Here is a 21600-nt window from a genome sequence, read left to right on the forward strand (position 1 = left end):
CAATTCATCAGTGAGGTACATGTGGCTGTTGCAGGTGTTGCAGTCCATCAGTGAGACACAGGTGGCTGCTGCAGGTATGTTGCAGTTCATCAGTGAGGCACATGTGGCTGTTGCAGGTGTGTTACAGACCATCAGTGATTCACATGTGGCTGTTGCATGTGTGTTGCAGTCCATCAGAAAGGTACATGTGGTTGCTGCAGATGTGTTGCAGTCCATCAGTGAGACACATGTGGCTGCTGTAGATATGTTGCAGACCATCAGTCAGGTAAATGTGGCTGCTGCTGGTGTGTTGCAGTTCATCAGTGAAGCACATGTGGCTGTTGCAGGTGTGTTGCATTCCATCAGTGAGGCACATGTGGCTGCTGCAGGTGTGTTGCAGTCCATCAGTGAGGCACATGTGGCTGTTGCAGGTGTGTTGCCGTTCATCAGTGAGGCGCATGTGTTTGTTGCAGTCCATCACTGAGGCACATGTGGCGGTTGCAGGTGTGTTGCATTCAATCTGTGAGGCACAGGTGGCGGCTGCAGGTGTGTTGCAGTCCAACAGTGAGGCACATGTGGCTGCTGCAGGTGTGTAGCAGTCCATCAGTGAGGCACACGTGGCTGCTGCAGATGTGCTGCAGTCCATCAGTGAGACGCATGTGGCTGCTGCAGGTGTGTTGCAGACCATCAGTGAGGCACTTGTGGCTGCTGCAGATGTGTTGCAGTCCATCAGTGAGGAACATGTGGATGCTGCAGGTGTGTTGCAGACCATCAGTGAGGCACATGTGGCTGTTGCAGGTGTGTTCCAGTCCGTCAGTGAGGCACAGGTGGCTGCTGCATGTGTGTTGCAGTTCATCAGTGAGGCACATGTGGCTGTTTCAGGTGTGTTCCAGTCCGTCAGTGAGGCACAGGTGGCTGCTGCATATGTGTTGCAGTTCATCAGTGAGGCACATGTGGATGTTGCAGGTGTGTTGCAGTTCATCAGCGAGGCACATAAGGCTGCTGCAGGTGTGTTGCAGTCCATCAGTGAGGCACAGGTGGCTGCTGCAGGTGTGTTTCAGTTCATCAGTGAGGCACAGATGGCTGTGGCAGGTGTGTAGCAGTTCATCAGTGAGGCACATGTGGCTGTTGCAGGTGTGTTGCAGTCCATCAATGAGGCACATTTGGCTGTTTCAGGTGTGTTACAGGCCATCAGTGAGGCACATGCGGGTGCTGCAGATGTGTTGCAGTCCATCAGTGAGGCACATGTGGCTGCTGCAGATGTGTTGCAGTCCATCAGTGAGGCACATGTGGCTGCTGCCGATGTGTTGCAGACCATCAGTGAGGCACATGTGGTTGTTGCAGGTGTGTTGCCGTCCATCAGTGAGGCACATGTGGCTGCTGCAGAAGTGTTGCAGTCCTTCAGTGAGGCACTGGTGGCTGCTGCAGGTGTGTTGCAGTCCATCAGTGAGGTGCATGTTGCTGCTGCAGATGTGTTGCAGTCCATCAGTGAGACACATGTGGCTGTTGCAGGTGTGTTGCAGACCATCAGTGATTCACATGTGCCTGTTGCAGTCCATCAGTGAGGCACTGGTGGCTGCTACAGGTGTGTTGCAGTCCATCAGTGAGGACCATGTGGCTGCTGCAGATGTGTTGCACTCCATCAGTGAGACACATGTGGCTGCTGCAGATGTGTTGCAGTTCATCAGTGAAGCACATGTGGCTGCTGCAGGTGTGTTTCAGTCCATCAGTAAGGCACATGTGGCTGTTACAGGTGTGTTGCACTCCATCAGTGAGACACATGCGGCTGCTGCAGATGTGTTGCAGTTCATCAAGAATGCACATGTGGCTGTTGTAGATGTGTTGCAGTTCATCAAGATGGCACATGTGGCTATTGCAGGTGTGTTGCAGTCCATCGGTAAGGCACATGTGGCTGTTGCAGGTGTGTTGCAGTCCATCAGTGAGCCACAGGTGGCTGCTGCAGGTGTATTGCAGTCCATCAGTGAGGCACATGTGGCTGTTGCAGGTGTGTTGCAGTCCATCAGTGAGGCACAGGTGGCTGCTGCAGGTGTGTTGCAGTTCATCAGTGAGGCACTTGTCGCTCTTGCAGATGTGTTGCAGTACATCAGTGAGGCACATGTTGCTGCTGCAGATGTGTTGCAGTCCATCAATGAGGCACACGTGGCTGTTGCAGGTGTGTTGCAGTCCAACAGTGAGGCACAGGTGGCTGATGCAGGTGTGTTGCAGTTCATCAGTGAGGCACATGTGGCTGCTACAGATGTGTTGCAGTCCATCAGTGAGGCACATGTGGCTGCTGCAGATGTGTTGCAGTCCATCAGTGAGACACATGTGGCTGCTGCAAGTGTGTTGCAGTCCATCAGTGAGGCACATGCGGGTGCTGCAGGTGTGTTGCAGTCCATCAGTGAGGCACATGTGGCTGTTGCAGATGTGTTGCAGACCATCAGTGAGGCACATGTGGCTGCTGCAGATGTGTTGCAGTCCATCAGTGAGGCACATGTGGCTGTTGCAGATGTGTTGCAGACCATCAGTGAGGCACATGTGGCTGTTGCAGATGTGTTGCAGTCCATCAGTGAGGCTCATGTGGCTGCTGCAGATGTGTTGCAGTCCATCAGTGAGGCACATGTGGCTGTTGCAGGTGTGCTGAAGTCTATCAGTGAGGCACATGTTGTTGCAGGTGTGTTGCAGTTCATCAGTGAGGCACATGTAGCTGTTGCAGGTGTGTTACAGTCCATCAGAGAGGCACATGTGGCTGTTGCAGGTGTGTTGCAGTACATCAGTGAGGCACATGTGGCTGTTGCAGGTGTGTTGCAGTTCGTCAGTGAGGCACTGGTGGCTGCTGCAGGTGTGTTTCAGTTCATCAGTGAGGCACATGTGGCTGTTGCAGGTGTGTTGCAGTCCATCAGTGAGGCACATGTGGCTGTTTCAGGTGTGGGACAGTCCATCAGTGAGGCACTGGTGGCTGCTGCAGGTGTGTTGCAGTCAGTGAGGTGCATGTGGCTGCTGCAGATGTGTTGCAGTCCATCAGTGAGACACATGTGGCTGCTGCAGATATGTTGCAGTTAATCAGTGAAGCACATGTGGCTGCTGCAGGTGTGTTGCAGTCCATCAGTGAGGCACTTGTGGTTGTTGCAGGTGTGTCGCAGTTCATCAGTGAGGCACATGTGGCTGTTGCAGGTGTGTTACAGTCCATCAGTGAGGTACATGTGGCTGTTGCAAGTGTGTTGCAGTCCATCAGTGAGGCACTGGTGGCTGTTGCAGGTGTGTTGCAGTCCATCAGTGAGGTGCATGTGACTGCTGCAGATGTGTTGCAGTCCATCAGTGAGACACATGTGGCTGCTGCAGATATGTTGCAGACCAGCCGCTGCAGATATGTTGCAGACCATCAGTGATGTAAATGTGGCTGCTGCAGGTGTGTTGCAGTTCATCAGTGAATCACATGTGGCTGCTGCAGGTGTGTTGCAGTCCATCAGTAAGTCACATGTTGCTGTTGCAGGTGTGTTGCAGTCCATCAATGAGGCACATGTGGCTGTTGCAGGTGTGGGGCAGTCCATCAGTGAGGCACATGTGGCAGTTGCAGGTGTGTTGCAGTCCAACAGTGAGGCAAAGGTGGCTGATGCAGGTGTGTTGCAGTTCATCAGTGAGGTACATGTGGCTGCTACAGATGTGTTGCAGTCCATTAGTGAGGCACATGTGGCTGCTGCAGATGTGTTGCAGTCCATCAGTGAGACACATGTGGCTGCTGCATGTGTGCTGCAGTCCATCAGTGAGGCACATGCGGGTGCTGCATATGTGTTGCAGTCCATCAGTGAGGCACATGTGGCTGCTGCAGATGTGTTGCAGTGCATCAGTGAGGCACATGTGGCTGCTGCAGATGTGTTGCAGACCATCAGTGGGGCACATGTGGGTGTTGCAGGTGTGTTGCAGTCCATCAGTGAGGCACATGTGGCTGCTGCAGATGTGTTGCAGTCCATCAGTGAGGCACATGTGGCTGTTGCAGGTGTGGTGCAGTCCATTAGTGAGGCACTGGTGGCTGCTGCAGGTGTGTTGCAGTCCATCAGTGGTGCAGATGTGTAACAGTCCATCAGTGAGACACATGTGGCTGCTGCAAATATGTTGCAGACCATCAGTGAGGTAAATGTGGCTGCTGCAGGTGTGTTGCAGTTCATAAGTGAAGCACATGTGGCTGCTGCAGGTGTGTTGCAGTCCATCAGTGTGGTACATGTGGCTGTTGCAGGTGTGTTGCAGTTCACCAGTGAGGCACATGTGGCTGTTGCAGGTGTGTTGCAGTTCATCAGTGAGGCACATGTGGCTGTTGCAGGTGTGTTGCATTTCATCAGTGAGTCACATGTGGCTGTTGCAGGTGTGTTGCAGTCCATCAATGAGGCACACGTGGCTGTTGCAGGTGTGTTGCAGTCCAACAGTGAGGCACAGGTGGCTGCTGCAGGTGTTTTGCAGTTCATCAGTGAGGCACATGTGGTTGCTACAGATGTGTTGCAGTCAATCAGTGAGGCACATGTCGCTGCTGCAGATGTGTTACAGTCCATCAATGAGGCACACGTGGCTGTTGCAGGTGTGTTGCAGTCCAACAGTGAGGCAAAGGTGGCTGATGCAGGTGTGTTGCAGTTCGTCAGTGAGGCACATGTGGTTGCTACAGATGTGTTGCAGTCCATCAGTGAGACACCTGTGGCTGCTGCAGATGTGTTGCAGTCCATCAGTGAGGCACATGTGGCTGTTACAGGTGTGTTGCAGTCCATCAGAGAGGCACATATGGCTGCTGCAGATGTGATGCAGTTCATCAAGAAGGCTGATGTGTTGCAGTCATCACTGCTACATGTGTTGCAGTCCTCACTGCTACAGATGTGTTGCAGTCCATCAGTGAGACACCTGTGGCTGCTGCAGATGTGTTGCAGTCCATCAGTGAGGCACATGTGGCTGTTACAGGTGTGTTGCAGTCCATCAGAGAGGCACATATGGCTGCTGCAGATGTGATGCAGTTCATCAAGAAGGCAACACACATGTGGCTGCTGCATGTGTGTTGCAGTCCATCAGTGAGGCACATGCGGGTGCTGCAGATGTGTTGCAGTCCATCAGTGAGGCACATGTGGCTGCTGCAGGTGTGTTGCAGTCCATCAGTGAGGCACATGTGGCTGTTACAGGTGTGTTGCAGTCCATCAGAGAGGCACATATGGCTGCTGCAGATGTGATGCAGTTCATCAAGAAGGCACATGTGGCTGTTGTATGTGTGTTGCAGTTCATCAAGAAGGCACATGTGGCTGTTGCAGGTGTGTTGCAGTCCATTGGTAAGGCACATGTGGCTGTTGGAGGTGTGTTGCAGTCCATCAGTGAGGCACAGGTGGCTGCTGCAGGTGTGTTGCAGTTCATCAGTGAGGCACATATGGCTGTTGCAGGTGTGTTCCAGTACATCAGTGAGGCACAGATGGCTGCTGCAGGTGTGTTGCAGTTCATCAGTGAGGCACTTGTCGCTCTTGCAGATGTGTTGCAGTACATCAGTGAGGCACATGTGGCTGGTGCAGATGTGTTGCAATCCATCAATGAGGCACTTGTGGCTGTTGCAGATGTGTTGCAGTCCAACAGTGAGGCACAGGTGGCTGATGCAGGTGTGTTGCAGTTCATCAGTGAGGCACATGTGGCTGCTACAGATGTGTTGCAGTCCATCAGTGAGGCACATGTGGCTGCTGCAGATGTGTTGCAGTCTATCAGTGAGACACATGTGGCCGCTGCAAGTGTGTTTCAGTCCATCAGTGAGGCACATGTGGCTGCTGCAGATGTGTTGCAGACCATCAGTGAGGCACATGTGGCTGTTGCAGGTGTGTTATAGTCCATCTGTGAGGCACATGTGGCTGTTGCAGGTGTGGGACAGTCCATCAGTGAGGTACTGGAGGCTGCTGCAGGTGTGTTGCAGTCAATCAGTGAGGTGCATGTGGCTGCTGCAGATGTGTTGCAGTCCATCAGTGAGACACATGTGGCTGCTGCAGATATGTTGCAGACCATCAGTGAGGTAAATGTGGCTGCTGCAGGTGTGTTGCAGTTAATCAGGGAAGCACATGTGGCTGCTGCAGGTGTGTTGCAGTCCATCAGTGAGGCACTTGTGGTTGTTGCAGGTGTGTTGCAGTCCATCAGTGAGGCATATGTGGCTGTTGCAGGTGTGTTACAGTCCATCAGTGAGCAAATGTGACTGTTGCAGGTGTGTTGTAGTCTATCAGTGAGGCACTGGTGGCTGCTGCAGATGTGTTGCAGTCCATCAGTGAGGTGCATGTGACTGCTGCAGATATGTTGCAGACCATCAGTGATGTAAATGTGGCTGCTGCAGGTGTGTTGCAGTTCATCAGTGAAGCACATGTGGTTGCTGCAGATGTGTTGCAGTCCATCAGTGAGACGCATGTGGCTTCTGCAGATATGTTGCAGACCATCAGTGATGTAAATGTGGCTGCTGCAGGTGTGTTGCAGTTCATCAGTGAAGCACATGTGGCTGCTGCAGGTGTGTTGTAGTCCATCAGTAAGGCACATGTGGCTGTTGCATGTGTGTTGCAGTCCATCAGTGAGGCACATGTGGCTGTTGCAGGTGTGGTGCAGTCCATCAGTGAGGCACATGTGGCAGTTGCAAGTGTGTTACAGTCCATTAGTGAAGCACTGGTGGCTGCTGCAGGTGTGTTGCAGTCCATCAGTGAGGCACATGTGGCTGCTGCAGATGTGTAGCAGTCCATTAGTGAGACACATGTGGCTGCTGCAAATATGTTGCAGTCCATCAGTGAGGTAAATGTGGCTGCTGCAGGTGTGTTGCAGTTCATAAGTGAAGCACATGTGGCTGCTGCAGGTGTGTTGCAGTCCATCAGTGAGGCACAGGTGGCTGCTGCAGGTGTGTTGCAGTTCATCAAGAAGGCACATGTGGCTGTTGCAGGTGTGTTGCAGTCCATCAGTAACGCGCATATGGCTGTTGCAGATGTGTTGCAGTCCATCAGTGAGACATGTGGCAGCTGCAGGTGTGTTGCAGTCCATCAATGAGGCACATGTGGCTGCTGCAGATGTGTTGCAGTTCATCAGTGAAGCACATGTGGTTGCTGCAGATGTGTTGCAGTCCATCAGTGAGACGCATGTGGCTTCTGCAGATATGTTGCAGACCATCAGTGATGTAAATGTGGCTGCTGCAGGTGTGTTGCAGTTCATCAGTGAAGCACATGTGGCTGCTGCAGGTGTGTTGTAGTCCATCAGTAAGGCACATGTGGCTGTTGCATGTGTGTTGCAGTCCATCAGTGAGGCACATGTGGCTGTTGCAGGTGTGGTGCAGTCCATCAGTGAGGCACATGTGGCAGTTGCAAGTGTGTTACAGTCCATTAGTGAAGCACTGGTGGCTGCTGCAGGTGTGTTGCAGTCCATCAGTGAGGCACATGTGGCTGCTGCAGATGTGTAGCAGTCCATTAGTGAGACACATGTGGCTGCTGCAAGTATGTTGCAGTCCATCAGTGAGGTAAATGTGGCTGCTGCAGGTGTGTTGCAGTTCATAAGTGAAGCACATGTGGCTGCTGCAGGTGTGTTGCAGTCCATCAGTGAGGCACAGGTGGCTGCTGCAGGTGTGTTGCAGTTCATCAAGAAGGCACATGTGGCTGTTGCAGGTGTGTTGCAGTCCATCAGTAACGCGCATGTGGCTGTTGCAGATGTGTTGCAGTCCATCAGTGAGACATGTGGCAGCTGCAGGTGTGTTGCAGTCCATCAATGAGGCACATGTGGCTGCTGCAGATGTGTTGCAGTCCATCAGTGAGACACATGTGGCTGCTGCAGGTGTGTTTCAGTCCATCAGTGAGACTTGTGGCTTCTGCAAATATGTTGCAGACCATCAGTGAGGTAAATGTGGTTGCTGCAGGTGTGTTGCAGTTCATCAGTGAAACACATTGCTGCAGGTGTGTTGAAGTCCATCAGTGAGGCACTGGTGGCTGCTGCAGGTGTGTTGCAGTTCATCAGTGAGGCACATGTGGCTGTTGCAGGTGTGTTGCAGTCCATCAGTGAGGCACATGTGGCTGTTGCTGGTTTGTTCCAGTTCATCAGTGAGGCACATGTGGCTGTTGCAGGTGTGTTGCAGTCCATCAGTGAGGCACATTTGGCTGTTGCAGGTGTGTTACAGTCCATCAGTGATTCACATGTGGCTGTTGCCGGTGTGTTGCAGTTCATCAGTGAGGCACTGATGGTTGCTGCAGATGTGTTGCATTCCATCAGTGAGACACATGTGGCTGCTGCAGATATGTTGCAGATCATCAGTGAGGTAAATGTGGCTGCTGCAGGTGTGTTGCAGTTCATAAGTGAAGCACATGTGGCTGCTGCAGGTGTGTTGCAGTCCATCAGTGAGGCACAGGTGGCTGCTGCAGGTGTGTTGCAGTTCATCAAGAAGGCACATGTGGCTGTTGCAGGTGTGTTGCAGTCCATCAGTAACGCGCATGTGGCTGTTGCAGATGTGTTGCAGTCCATCAGTGAGACATGTGGCAGCTGCAGGTGTGTTGCAGTCCATCAATGAGGCACATGTGGCTGCTGCAGATGTGTTGCAGTCCATCAGTGAGACACATGTGGCTGCTGCAGGTGTGTTTCAGTCCATCAGTGAGACTCTTGTGGCTTCTGCAAATATGTTGCAGACCATCAGTGAGGTAAATGTGGTTGCTGCAGGTGTGTTGCAGTTCATCAGTGAAACACATTGCTGCAGGTGTGTTGAAGTCCATCAGTGAGGCACTGGTGGCTGCTGCAGGTGTGTTGCAGTTCATCAGTGAGGCACATGTGGCTGTTGCAGGTGTGTTGCAGTCCATCAGTGAGGCACATGTGGCTGTTGCTGGTTTGTTCCAGTTCATCAGTGAGGCACATGTGGCTGTTGCAGGTGTGTTGCAGTCCATCAGTGAGGCACATTTGGCTGTTGCAGGTGTGTTACAGTCCATCAGTGATTCACATGTGGCTGTTGCCGGTGTGTTGCAGTTCATCAGTGAGGCACTGATGGTTGCTGCAGATGTGTTGCATTCCATCAGTGAGACACATGTGGCTGCTGCAGATATGTTGCAGATCATCAGTGAGGTAAATGTGGCTGCTGCAGGTGTGTTGCAGTTCATCAGTGAAGCACATGTGGCTGCTGCAGGTGTGTTGCAGTCCATCAGTGAGGCACATGTGGCTGTTGCAGGTGTGTTGCAGTCCATCAATGAGGCACATGTGCCTGTTGCAAGTGTGTTGCAGTCCATCAGTGAGGCACATGTGGCTGCTGCAGATATGTTGCAGTCCATCAGTAAGGCACATGTTGCTGTTGCAGGTGTGTTGCAGTCCATCAGTGAGGCACATAAGGCTGTTGCAGGTGTGTTGCAGTCCATCAGTGAGGCACAGGTGGCTGCTGCAGGTGTGTTGCAGTTCTTTAGTGAGGCACAGGTGGATGCTGCAGGTGTGTTGCAGTTCGTCAGTGAGGCACATGTGGCTGTTGCAGGTGTGTTGCAGTCCATCAGTGAGGCACAGGTGGCACTGCAGGTGTGTTGCAGTTCATCAGTGAGACACATGTTGCTGTTGCAGGTGTGTTGCAGTCCATCAGTGAGGCACAGGTGGCTGCTGCAGGTGTGTTGCAGTTCATCAGTGAGGCACATGTGGCTGTTGCAGGTGTGTTGCAGTCCATCAGTGAGGCACATTTGCTTGTTGCAGGTGTGTTGCATTCCATCAGTGAGGCACAGGTGGCTGCTGCAGGTATGTTGCAGTTCATCAGTGAGGCACATGTGGCTGTTGCAGGTGTGTTGCAGTCCATCAGTGAGGTACATGTGGCGGTTGCAGGTGTTTTGCAGTCCATCGGTGAGGCACATGTTGCTGTTGCAGGTGTGTTGCAGTCCATTAGTGAGGCACAGGTGGCTGCTGCAGGTGTTTTGCAGTTCATCAGTGAGGCACATGTGGTTGCTACAGATGTGTTGCAGTCAATCAGTGAGGCACATGTCGCTGCAGCAGATGTGTTGCAGTCCATCAATGAGGCACACGTGGTTGTTGCAGGTGTGTTGCAGTTCATCAGTGAAGTACATGTGGCTGCTACAGATGTGTTGCAGTCCATCAGTGAGGCACATGTGGCTGCTGCAGATGTGTTGCAGTCCATCAGTGAGACACATGTGGCTGCTGCATGTGTGTTGCAGTCCATCAGTGAGGCACATGCGGGTGTTTAATTTTTCTCATGATGCTTCTATTCCTGAACTCCCTTCAGGAGGTGTTTTCCAATTCCTTATTATCATCACTTTTTATTAAAAGTGATGATAATTTGTAAGTGCAGGTTTATATGTTGATTATATAGACTTGTAATCAAACACTAGAGGCCTTGGTGTTGCCAGATATAGAAGTAGCCAATATCAATTTGATTGGCAACTCAACCTGCACATCAAAAAACAAATTAAGTGGTGACATTTCGGTCTGTCCTGAACCATTATGAAGACTTGATAATTGTCTAGGATGGACTGAAATGTCATAGCTTCTTTATTTCAGATGTGGATTGGGTGTCTAATTTTACACCACATTATTGTGACTTGCTATTTACATTTGTTTTGCAGTTGCGTTTTGTATTTTAATAGATGCAAATAATGTGGCTTTTGTTTATTACTAATTTATATTTATAGATAGAAAAAAGTGTAATAGTTGAGGATTACTTATGGCCCTTTAATTATTACATAGAACTTAATAGTTCTCTCTACATACAAGGTCACTGTAACAGTTTTTAAATAATAAAGAATTGTGCTTAATGTAACATTGTTTATTTATACCTGGAAAATTTTTCAGTATATTATCCCCCCAAAATTTGTCATAATTTCCATCTCTTGGACTTGATAGTAAAGTGACACTTGAATCCTGATGGTCCAAGTGCTTTGGAACCATTCCTTCATTTCTTCTTATTCTAGCTCCTTATTCTCATATCTCTCAGTGCTTTCTTCACATAATTATGTGCCGAGTAAGGAAATTGGTAAGCAATGATCAATGAAATTAAAACATTGATTATGAAGTAATTATTTTAATATATGAGAAATCCCATTACTAGTTAATGGTCACAAAACAATCATTAGTAGTCACTTCAGTGCTAGACACAAGGACATTAGTAATTCTCACTTCAATATTAGGAATGGTTAGCAACTTATTTTTGCTATATACAGTAATCATCTTAATATACAGATTGTGGATGACATTGAGCACATGGAAATTTATGTGTAGGCATTCTAGATCTCTGTCTTGGTCCAGTGTCTCACACCCCCATGGTCCACATCTTCTCTTGTAACAGAATTATCAGAACATCAACCTAGAATTACTGGATGTATTGGAAATACCATCCTGTCCAGTGGGATGTTTAAATGCAACAGCATAGAGCTCGCCCTGCTCAACATGAAGTCCTAATTACTCTTGTGTCAGGTAGGGTTTTAGCCCAGCAACCAATTTACAGTTACCACGTTCCTGGAAAGTTTTTAAAGCTATGGCACTGTTCGATCTGAGGTTACAGAAACATAAATGTATGAAGTTGTAAAAAGTTGCTAAAACTTTGAGCTAATGTTGTCCATGCAAAACTTCAGACCTTGTTCATCTTATAAAATTACCTCAAAGTTATGAAATTCATTGCCTCAAAGTGAGCAAATAAAAATATGAATATTTAAAACAAATACAATAATAGGTGCACAGCCAGGAGTGACAGTTGGACTCATGCAAGCCAGCAACGTGAGAGGACTCTGCTCCCACAGCCACTCCTTCCATACCTACATCCCGCTGAGCGGGTAGCAGTTGGAGTAAGCTGTGTACCGACACATCTATGGTCCAGGACCACCTGCATCATGATGTACAAGGATAAATTTCACTTCAGGGAGAACCGCTCCTTCAGTAAGGGTGAAGTACTGATGAAAATCACTGCAGCCAACATTACACCTGCACCATCCTCATTCTCACCTCCACAACACTACCTGGCAGATAGGACTGTACAGTATTTGCCAGGTAAATTGGTCAACGCATCGCTGACCACGCCAACGATGGGATCATCTCCAGCATAAACACCCTGAACCCAGCCTTGACTGAAGTAGCAGCCACAGTCTTCACCAGTGACCACACCCCAAGATCAACACTGAAGCTGACCTTCAGCATGCAACCTCAGACCAAGTTCATTCCATCCAGTGGTCGACCCCAAATATTCATTTATAAATTTAAATATGCTGTTCATTTAAAATTGGAATTTTCTCAGATAGAAATTAATATTTTTATATATTAGCATACTGTGCATATTTAGGCATTGGTTAGGTTCTGTTGGCAAATATTTGTATTTGATTTATGAAGGTGAAGAGTTTACAGCATTTTGGTTTGAACAAAAGTTGTCAGCCACTTTTTTGTTGTCTGCTTTGCTGACGACAAAAGTCATCAGTGAAACAGTTGTTCAAGAAGATTTTTGAACGTCATTAGTTGTGAGTCGTATGTAAAACAGTATTTCATTAAAAAATGGGATTTGGCGGATGCAATTAATGGACTTTGGCCTTTCTTTATGATGATGGGCCGCAGCATGGCTACTACAGGTGCCTCTGAAGTGCTCCCAACACATACCCTCCGTAAGTGAAGTCTGGCTGTGTCTACCCTCGGGGTGCAGGCGCTTCACAAGTACCCCCAACACACTTCCTCCGTGTGTGAAGTCAGGCAGTCTCTACTTTCGGGGGGTGCAGGCGCCTCACAAGTGCTCCCAACACACACCCTCCGTGAGTGAAGTCTGGCCGTCTCTACCCTCGGGGGTGCAGGCATCTCACAAGTGCTCCCATTACACCCGCTATGAGTGAAGTCTGGCCATATCTACCCTCGGGATTCAGGCGCCTCACAAGTGCTCCCAACACACACCCTCCATGAGTGAAGTCTGGCCGTCTCTAACCTCGGGTGGTGCAGGTGCCTCACATGTGCTCCCAACACACACCCTCCATGAGTGAGGTCTGGACGTCTCTACCCTCATGGGGGAGGGGGGGTGGTGTAGGCGCCTCACAAGTGCTCCCAATACACATCCTCCGTGAGTGAGGTCTGGCCTTCTCTACCCTCGGGGGGCGCAGGTGCCTCACAAGTGCTCTCAACACACACCCTCCGTGAGTGAGGTCTGGCCGTCTCTACCCTCGGGGGGCGCAGGTGCCTCACAAGTGCTCTCAACACACACCCTCCGTGAGTGAGGTCTGGCCGTCTCTACCCTCGGGGGGTGCAGGTGCCTCACAAGTGCTCTCAACACACACCCTCCGTGAGTGAGGTCTGGCCGTCTCTACCCTCGGGGGGTGCAGGTGCCTCACAAGTGCTCTCAACACACACCCTCCGTGAGTGAGGTCTGGCCGTCTCTACCCTCGGGGGGTGCAGGCGTCTCATAACTGCCCCCAACACACACTTTGTGGACTAGTGAACCAAACTAGTGGAACTTAGTGGTTTGGAGCAGTGAGACAACCTAGCGGACCAAACTCTCACAAGTCAGTCAGGCTTGGGGAGTAGGAGAACTCCCAGAACCCTATCAAGTAGGTACCCACCGTGAGTGAAGTCTTGCCATCTACCCTCGGGGGGGGGGGGGGGGTGCAGGCACCTCACAAGTGCCTCCAACACACACCCACCGTGAGTGAAGTCTGGCCCTCTACCCTTGGGGGGAGGGGGAGGTGCAGGCACCTCACAAATGCTCCCATCACTCGCCCACAGTGAGTGAAGTCTGTCATATGATATATGGATACTGACTTGACCTCTCTTGCCCAGGCTCAAGGGGTGGGCGACCAGGCCCCTAAATTTTTTTTTTTTTTTTTTTTTTTGAGATATATACAAGAGTTGTTACATTCTTGTACAGCCACTAGTACGCGTAGCGTTTCGGGCAAATCCTTAATCCTATGGTCCCTGGAATACGATCCCCTGCCGCGAAGAATCGTTTTTTTCATCCAAGTACACATTTTACTGTTGCGTTAAACAGAGGCTACAGTTAAGGAATTGCGCCCAGTAAATCCTCCCCGGCCAGGATACGAACCCATGACAGCGCTCGCGGAACGCCAGGCGAGTGTCTTACCACTACACCACGGAGACTGCTGGTTGAAATCGGACTGTGATGGAAGACTGGGCTCTATTGCCCCGCTACATTGGGTCCAGACCAGACAACTACCCCCCACCCCACCCCGCTATCGTCCCTCCTCTGTGATACGGTCGAGCCACAAGCCCCCAGTGGTGACCATCTTGTCCCCTGGCACGGCTCTGTCTCTCATTGTGACTACTGCACCTTTTACCCCCCCCCCCCCCTCTCTGGAGGGTTCTCAAAGCCGTCCCCACCACGGCCGCTCTCGCATGATCCCCTCCCATACTAATACGTACTACGCCTTGTTTGGTCCTGCTATGTGGGCTAAATACTTTGATCTCAACCATCTGGATTCTACACCACCTGACGATTTCTCTCTCCATAAACACCTTGTTGATTTGGTAGATGCCTCTGTTACTTTTAGGCCCGCCTGTCTGGGTACACATGTTGTCGCTGCTCCTCAGGATGTAGCTTCCCACTTAGCCGCATTGTCCTGCATTGGGGAGACCCCTTTTTGGGCCTCCAAAAACGCTCGGTTAGATGCCAGTGTTGACACTGTTCTCCCGCACCATGTTGCAATTGGTTTTCGAGACCTAAAAGACTGCAACGAGGATATTAAACATATCCACGAAGCCCAAGGCCAGTCTGTCTTCTAGGTGGACACGTTCACTCGACCCCCTCGTGGTCGTTGCCCTCAACCCTTTCGAGTTGTGAAAATTACCTTTGATAGTCGGACCCTTCCATCTTCTGTAATTCTTGCTGGTCCTGGATGCTCCGTTCAGGAATACAGTCCCTCTCATAGACTTTGTAATAAGTGCTGGAAGTTCGGGCTTGGTGCCTTCAAATGCACCAGTACTGTGTGTCTATGCCCCATGTGTTGGGATGAAGGGCACTCTAAGAGTGCTCTTCTCCCCAGGCTCGCTGCCTCAATTGTGGTGAAGCCCAACCTACCTTCTCTCGCGTGTGTATTCACTTCAAACTTGAGGAAGCCGTCCTCGTCTTGAAACACTGGGCTCGTTTGTCTTTTCCTGAGGCGAGATGTCAAGTCTGCCATCTCAACCCTTTCATTTGGGTATCTTATGATCACGTGTTGTGTTCTACCTTTCCTCATCATTTCCACCTTACTCAATCTCACACCCGTTTCCAGGCCTTAGACCCAGACACACTCACCACCTCCTCCCCTTTTCCTTTACATTTTGTCCCGAGGGGGCCCCCTCCTGGTTCTCCATCTGAAGTTTCATCCCTTCCTTCCCAGTCTGCCATGTCTCCCATATCTTCTTTCCTATATTCCCCTGATCCTTCTTCCCAACCCTTCCCCGAGTCTCTTGGCTCTCCATACTGCCTGTCTGTCCAGGCTGTTGTCCATCATCCTCCCAGCAATCTTCATGTTGTTTGCTACCGTTCTTCTTCCTCTGTTGAGACAATTGAGTCTGTCGCCCAGTATGTTGTTGCTGGAACACCTGTCTGAGTCATAAACGTAAGCCTGGCTCCACTCCTCTCTCCTTCCCGGCGCGTAAGAAGACATGGCTTTCTTTCCCACCCCCCCCCCCCCCCCCACCTCAGACTTTATCGCTCCATCCCCTCCCATTTTGGTGGTCGGGCCCTCTGTCCTAGCTATGGAAGTTTCTTTAGACTCTGATTCTCTTTCGATTGCTGCCCTTGCTAAGGTGCACTCTCTGGTCTCTGCCTCCACTCCTCCGGACCTCGTCCGCTCGCCTCTGGTCTATTCTCCTGCTCCCTTTTCTCCATCCTTACTAAGTTGACCTATGCCCCCTAACCCTAATTTCATTGACCCTGAGCTCATTTAATATGCCGTGTTCTTCTTTACCTCTGTTTCTTCATTGTTCTCTGTTGCTGTCCTCTATCCTTTTGACAATGTCTATTCTTCAATGGAATTTTCTAGGATTTATGTCAACTTCAATGAACTCCAACTTCAGATTGCACAGTTTTCACCACTTTGTATATGTCAAAAGGAGCCGATGCTTGGTGCTCGTCCTGGTCACTTTCGTTGTTATTCCTTTCTCCTCCTCCCCCTCCAGGCTTTTGCTGGGGCCCATAACTCTACTGCTCTCTTGATTTTTACTGACATTCCCTTCGTCCCCCTACTTTTCAATCGCCTATCTTTGCAGCCTGTGTCTTTGTGAGTAAATGGTATACAGTCTGTTCCATTTATCTCCCAAATGTCCTGCTTTCTCTTCCTGGTCTTCAGCACCTACTGAACTCCTTGCCAGACCTGTGCTCCTGTTGAGTGATTTCAACTGTCGACATACCCTCTGGGGTGATGTTCTGACAAACACTAGAGGCCGCCTTCTGGAACCGTTCGTCCTCTCTTCTTTCATGTCTCTTCTGAATTCTGGTGAACCCACTCACGTGGACTCGAACTAGCACCCTTTCCTGTCTTGATCTTTCTCTCTGCTCGTCGTCTCTTTCCTTAGATTTCACGTGACAGGTTCTTGATGACCTCCATAACAGTGACCATTTCCCTATCCTTGTTACCTTTTCTCTTTTCATCCTCCCCTGAGAGCTGAGTGGACAGCGCATTGGATTCGTAGTCTTGAGTCTATCGTAGTCTATCCCAGGTTGAGGCGGAAACAAATGGGCAGAGTTTCTTTCACCCTGCTGCCATTGTTACCTAGCAGTAAATAGGTACCTGGGCATTAGACAGCTGCTGCAGGCTGCTTCCTGGGGGTGTGTAACAAAAAGGAGGCCTGGTCGAGGACCGGGCCGCGGGGACGCTAAGCCCCAAAATCATCTCAAGATAACCCCCTCTCCTTTCCTAGGTGGCAGTTTGCCAAGGCTGACTGGAATTTATTCACCCTCCGTGCTACTCTCTCTGACCTCTCTACTCTGCCTCTCCCTCGTGCCCTTCTCCTTTTTCATGACACCGTCTTCGACGCTGCCCTCAGCTCTATTCCTTGTTCTGACTCCCGGGGCACCCAGAAGTTCATTCACTGATGGAATGCGGACTGTGCTCGGGCTGTCCGCTGTAAGCGTGCAGCCTGGAAGAAATGCCAGCAGACAGCCAATTCTTTTATTTTGTTTTGGAAGGCAAGTGTGATGGTCCGAAAGACCAGCTGTTCAGCTAAACGTGAGAGTTAGAAGTCTTATGTCTCCACTATTACGTCCGATACTCCTCTACTACAGATCATGGAGAAAATCTGCAAGATAGCGGGTAAGTTTGTTCCAGATGTCTCGCCAATCCTTCACTCCATGGTACTCTTGTGGCGGACCCAGTGACAGTCGTAACAAAACTGGGTTTCCATTTTTCCACTTATAACTCCGGTTCTCATCTTCCTCAATCCGTCCTTCCTTCGTAAGCCCGTTTTTGAATCTCATCCCTTAGATTTTCCCACTCCTCTCCAACTTTCCTATATGATCCCTTCTCTCTCTTTGAACTTCAGTCTGCCCTGGCTCTCTGCGATTCAATGGCAGTGGGCTCAGAATACATTATGAGATACTTCGCCATGTCCTTCCATGCACATCTCAGTATTTACTGAATTTGTATAACCAGGTCTGGGAGTCGTTGTCAGTCCATGAAGACTGGCGCGATGCCATTGTACTCCTTATTCGGAAACCGGGGTATCTCTGGACATCTCCTAAGGACTTCCACCCTATTGCCCTCACGAGTTGTGTCTGCAAACTCTTTGAACGTATGGTCAATGTTTATCTGATGTGGTTCTTGGAACACTATCACCACCTCTCCCAATCACAGTTTGGTTTTTGCAAGTGCCGCAGCACGACTGATGTCCTGGTGAACTTTGAGGTCTATATTCGCACTGCTTTTGCTGCGCATACCTCTGTTGTTGCTGTAATTTCAGACCTGTAAAAAGCTTACGACGCCACCTGGAGATCCCATATTCTGCCCCAACTTCGTTCTTTTGGCCATCGTGGAAATCTCCCTCTCTTCCTCCAAAGCTTCCTCTCTCGTTATTCCTTGAGAGTGAGGCTTGGTGCCACTCTCTCTGCCTCTTTTTCGGCAATACGAAGGTGTGCCCCAAAGTAGTGTTCTGAGCACCACTCTTTTTTTTCTGGTTGCCCTTCAATGGTCATCTTTTCTCCCTTCTTTTTGGCATTTTCTCTGCTCTCTATATCGATGATCTTACCCTTTGCTGTCGAAATGATGATTCGTCTCTCCTTCAATGGCGGCTTCAACTTGCGATTGATGCCGTGTCTTCTTGGGCCACCAATCATGGCTTCAAGTTCTCTGCAAACAAGACTTGAACTACAACTTTTACTCGGAAGCAAGTCGTTCTTCGTCCCTCTTTGTCGCTTTATGGTCATCCCCTTGTGTTCAAAAATTCCGCTAAGCTTTTATGGTTAATCTTTGCCACATTAAAGCTTTTGTCTTGGTCAACCCATATCTCCTACCTACATGTTGAATGCTCTAAGGCCCTTAACCTACTTAAGGTTTTGTAACATACTTTTTTGGGAGCGGATAGGGGCACCCTCCTCTCTTTGCACTCCTCTCTCGTACTGTCTAAACTCGATTATGGTTGCCCTGCTTACTCATCTACTTCTCCTTCTACTCTTCGCTGTTTTGATGCTTTGCAATATACTGGGTTGTGCCTCAGCTCTGGTGTCTTTTGTTAGGCTCCTATCCTCTGATTGTATGTTGAAATTGGTTTCCTGTCTCTACAGGACCACCTTGATCGCTACTGCCTTCTCTACTTTGCAGGGTTCTTACAACACCCTCACTCTCGACTATGTCGTTCTTTGATTTTTAGCTGAAAGGTCATAGTGTGAAATTCATGTGGATTCCATCTCATGTTGAATAGTGCTCAACGAGGTGGCGGATGACTTGGCCAAACGTGCCACATCAAAACCACAAATTGACATTGAATGTGAATTCACAATGAGACAAATAAGAAGCAAAATCAGAAATATTCAGGCACAGGCAGGAGTGGAGAGGAGAGGGATAATGTACGAGAGAAGTCTAACCATGCAACACTACATGTATGCGAGTCAAAACACCCTTTTCACTTATGGTAAAAGGAGAAATGCTTGGAGTGACTCTGTGTACATGCGGCTCAGGCTTGGGTACAAATATTACTGGGAATATGGGATAGGCGTTCATGATAATGACACGAAGTGTAAACTATGTGGTATGTTAAGGTCTCACACCCTTGCCCATTATGTTCTTGATTGTCCGTTGATTAATGTATATAGAAACACTGAGATAAGGACTGTTCCTGAGCAAATAGCCTGGATGTGTCACAAAGGAAAGGTTGATGATATTCTTGAGAGATATAAGAATTTTGCACCAAGACTGTAATATTTTGTTGAATTATCCGTATAACTAGGTCATAAAAGTGTTTGTGTACGTCTGATACCATACCACTTGTGAAGGAGGAAATGTACATGTTTATCTCTCAGAATGTTTGGTAACAGGTTTATTGTTTGTGATGTGTGTCTATGTATGTACTGAACGGGGTGAGAATAGCTTGAGCTACCTCATCCCTTTGTGTGTATTTTACCTCAATAAACTTATTTCAATTTCAATTTCAATTGATTTTTTACCTCTCCTGTAGTTCCTGGTTCCCCTTCACCACCTCCCTCTTTCTATCTGGCTGTCTCGCCTATAAAATTCTCTTTCGGTTAATATTATCAATATTTTTCTTCGTATTGTTCCGTCCTCGCCCCCGTGGAGGGTCACCCTTCCTAAATTTTGTAAATCCCTGACCCACGTCATTAAAGCTTTTACCCCTTCTACTGTTCTGAAACGTCTTTTTCTTTAACTCTTTTCTTCACACTCTCGCTCCATTTTCATCTTCCCCAATGGCTCTAAGTTTGCAGACGGTGCAGGCTACTTATTTGTTTTTCTTGACCGCACCTATCTGTGTCGCCTGCCTCCGGAGACTAGTATCTTCACGGCAGAACTTTATGCTCTTCGTCTACTGCTATCTTGCTGTCAATCCTCCTTTTGTGGTTGTAGTTGACTCTTGCAGTGCCCTCATGGCTCTGGAGTCCTTTAATGCAGTCCATCCGGTGGTAGTCAAGATTCAACATTGGCTGTTTCTTATCTCCAGTAGATTTAAGACAGTAGAGTTTTGCTGGGTTTGCCACCCTTATTGGTGTCTCTTTAATGTGTGTGCGGAAGCTGCCGCTAAGGAAGTAATCCGCACTTGTCCCATCTCCCGTAAAGGTATTCCTTATTTCCGACTTTTACCCAGTTATTCATTCCTCCATCCTTGCCCGTTGGCCAAGGTTGTTGGTCTTCTGTTACTGGTAATAAACTGCGTACTCTTAAGAGTTGTGTTTGTATGTGGCCTTCCCCCCTATCACTGTAACTAGCGGTGGGAAATGGCCCTGGACAGGTTGTGTATTGGCTATACATGCTTAACTCATGGACATTTAATGGAGCGCCGCCATGCTCCTTATTGTCCAAACTGCATTGTCCCTTTTACAGAAGTGCATATCTTTGTTGAATGTCCTGACTTCCAGGACGAGCGTGTGTCTTGCTTTCCAACTGTCCCTCGTTGTCACTTGTCCCCTCGATAGAATACTTGGTGAATCGGATACTTTTGATATCATTCGCCTTATGCATTTGTGTTTTCATATTGGCATCCTTAGTGATATTTAGCGCCCTATGATTATTCCACACATTTGATGGTGCTACATAGCCTTCCCGTTTAGTGTCTATTTTTGATAATTACTTACTCAACTAGTTTAAGATGAAAAACTAAGTACACGTACTACCTAATAAACTCCATGTAACCTACCTTACCCTTAAATGTTAACCCATGTCTTACTATTTTTAAACAATGCTTTGTTGACCAACTTGTGTATTGGCTATTTTCTACCTTGTTCCCCCCCCCTTCTTTTATTTTCTTTTTTTTTCAATGGAATTTATACTTTAGCCTCAATTACTATTAAGCTTTAGTCTTAAGTTTTTTCCCCCACCTTACCTTGCCTGAAACGCTATGCGTACTAGTGGCTTTAGGTATTGTATGTACTAGCTCTATCTATAAATCCAACATTATGTTTGTAAAACAACTATTTATGTACTTTCCTGAATAAAATTCACTTTACTTCCAAAGTTGGACGACTCAATTCCATAACACACCTTGGATCGTGATGGAGAGGGAGAATTCTCAAAACCCACCTGAAGTGACACAATATGGAAAATCAATATTATTTGCAAACATTCAAAGCCTAAAGTCAAAATCAAGAAATAAAGTTAAGTTCATAAATGACGATATAATAGAATTGTAGCAAGTACAGTATATTATATCAATAATGTACTGGCTCCAAATTCTCATTAGCTTGTATGCAGATAATGAGATGGGTCTGTTAATTCTACTTGTCCACTAATTACAATACCTTTTCCCAAATGTACAGTTAATACCTCTTCCCGAACCAGCTAGAGGATGGTCAGGTGAGATGTGAACCGGTAATATAGGCAGTCGATAGCAAATCATCATCAGTCTAACTCCAACAGTTGTTCAGTACAAACGCTTGAGAGAGATTAGAAAGATTAGAGAGAGATTAGAAACTTTAAGGCTAGCCAAGATCAACTCCAGCATGACTTGAATAATCTCCGTGAGGAAAACATTCGTCTGAAAACTGATGAAGCCATAAAAAAACAAGAG

The 21600-nt window shown here is 48.6% G+C and overlaps 1 protein-coding gene across 1 annotated transcript in view; it reads left to right on the forward strand.

The window, feature by feature from the left end:
- Nucleotides 1-17837, forward strand: part of LOC138358691 (uncharacterized) — a 47073-nt gene extending 29236 nt beyond the window's left edge. The window contains exons 14-24 of the mRNA XM_069316846.1: nucleotides 946-1029; nucleotides 1775-1876; nucleotides 3515-3658; nucleotides 4550-4651; nucleotides 4798-4920; nucleotides 5136-5261; nucleotides 5682-5807; nucleotides 6311-6436; nucleotides 7023-7148; nucleotides 8524-8630; nucleotides 17523-17837. Coding sequence (XP_069172947.1) covers nucleotides 946-1029; nucleotides 1775-1876; nucleotides 3515-3658; nucleotides 4550-4651; nucleotides 4798-4920; nucleotides 5136-5261; nucleotides 5682-5807; nucleotides 6311-6436; nucleotides 7023-7148; nucleotides 8524-8630; nucleotides 17523-17837 — 1481 coding nt within the window. The remainder of the gene's footprint in view (nucleotides 1-945; nucleotides 1030-1774; nucleotides 1877-3514; nucleotides 3659-4549; nucleotides 4652-4797; nucleotides 4921-5135; nucleotides 5262-5681; nucleotides 5808-6310; nucleotides 6437-7022; nucleotides 7149-8523; nucleotides 8631-17522) is intronic.
- Nucleotides 17838-21600: the final 3763 nt, after the last annotated feature.

Source organism: Procambarus clarkii, chromosome 85 (assembly GCF_040958095.1).
Source record: "Procambarus clarkii isolate CNS0578487 chromosome 85, FALCON_Pclarkii_2.0, whole genome shotgun sequence".
Lineage (NCBI taxonomy): Eukaryota > Metazoa > Arthropoda > Malacostraca > Decapoda > Cambaridae > Procambarus > Procambarus clarkii.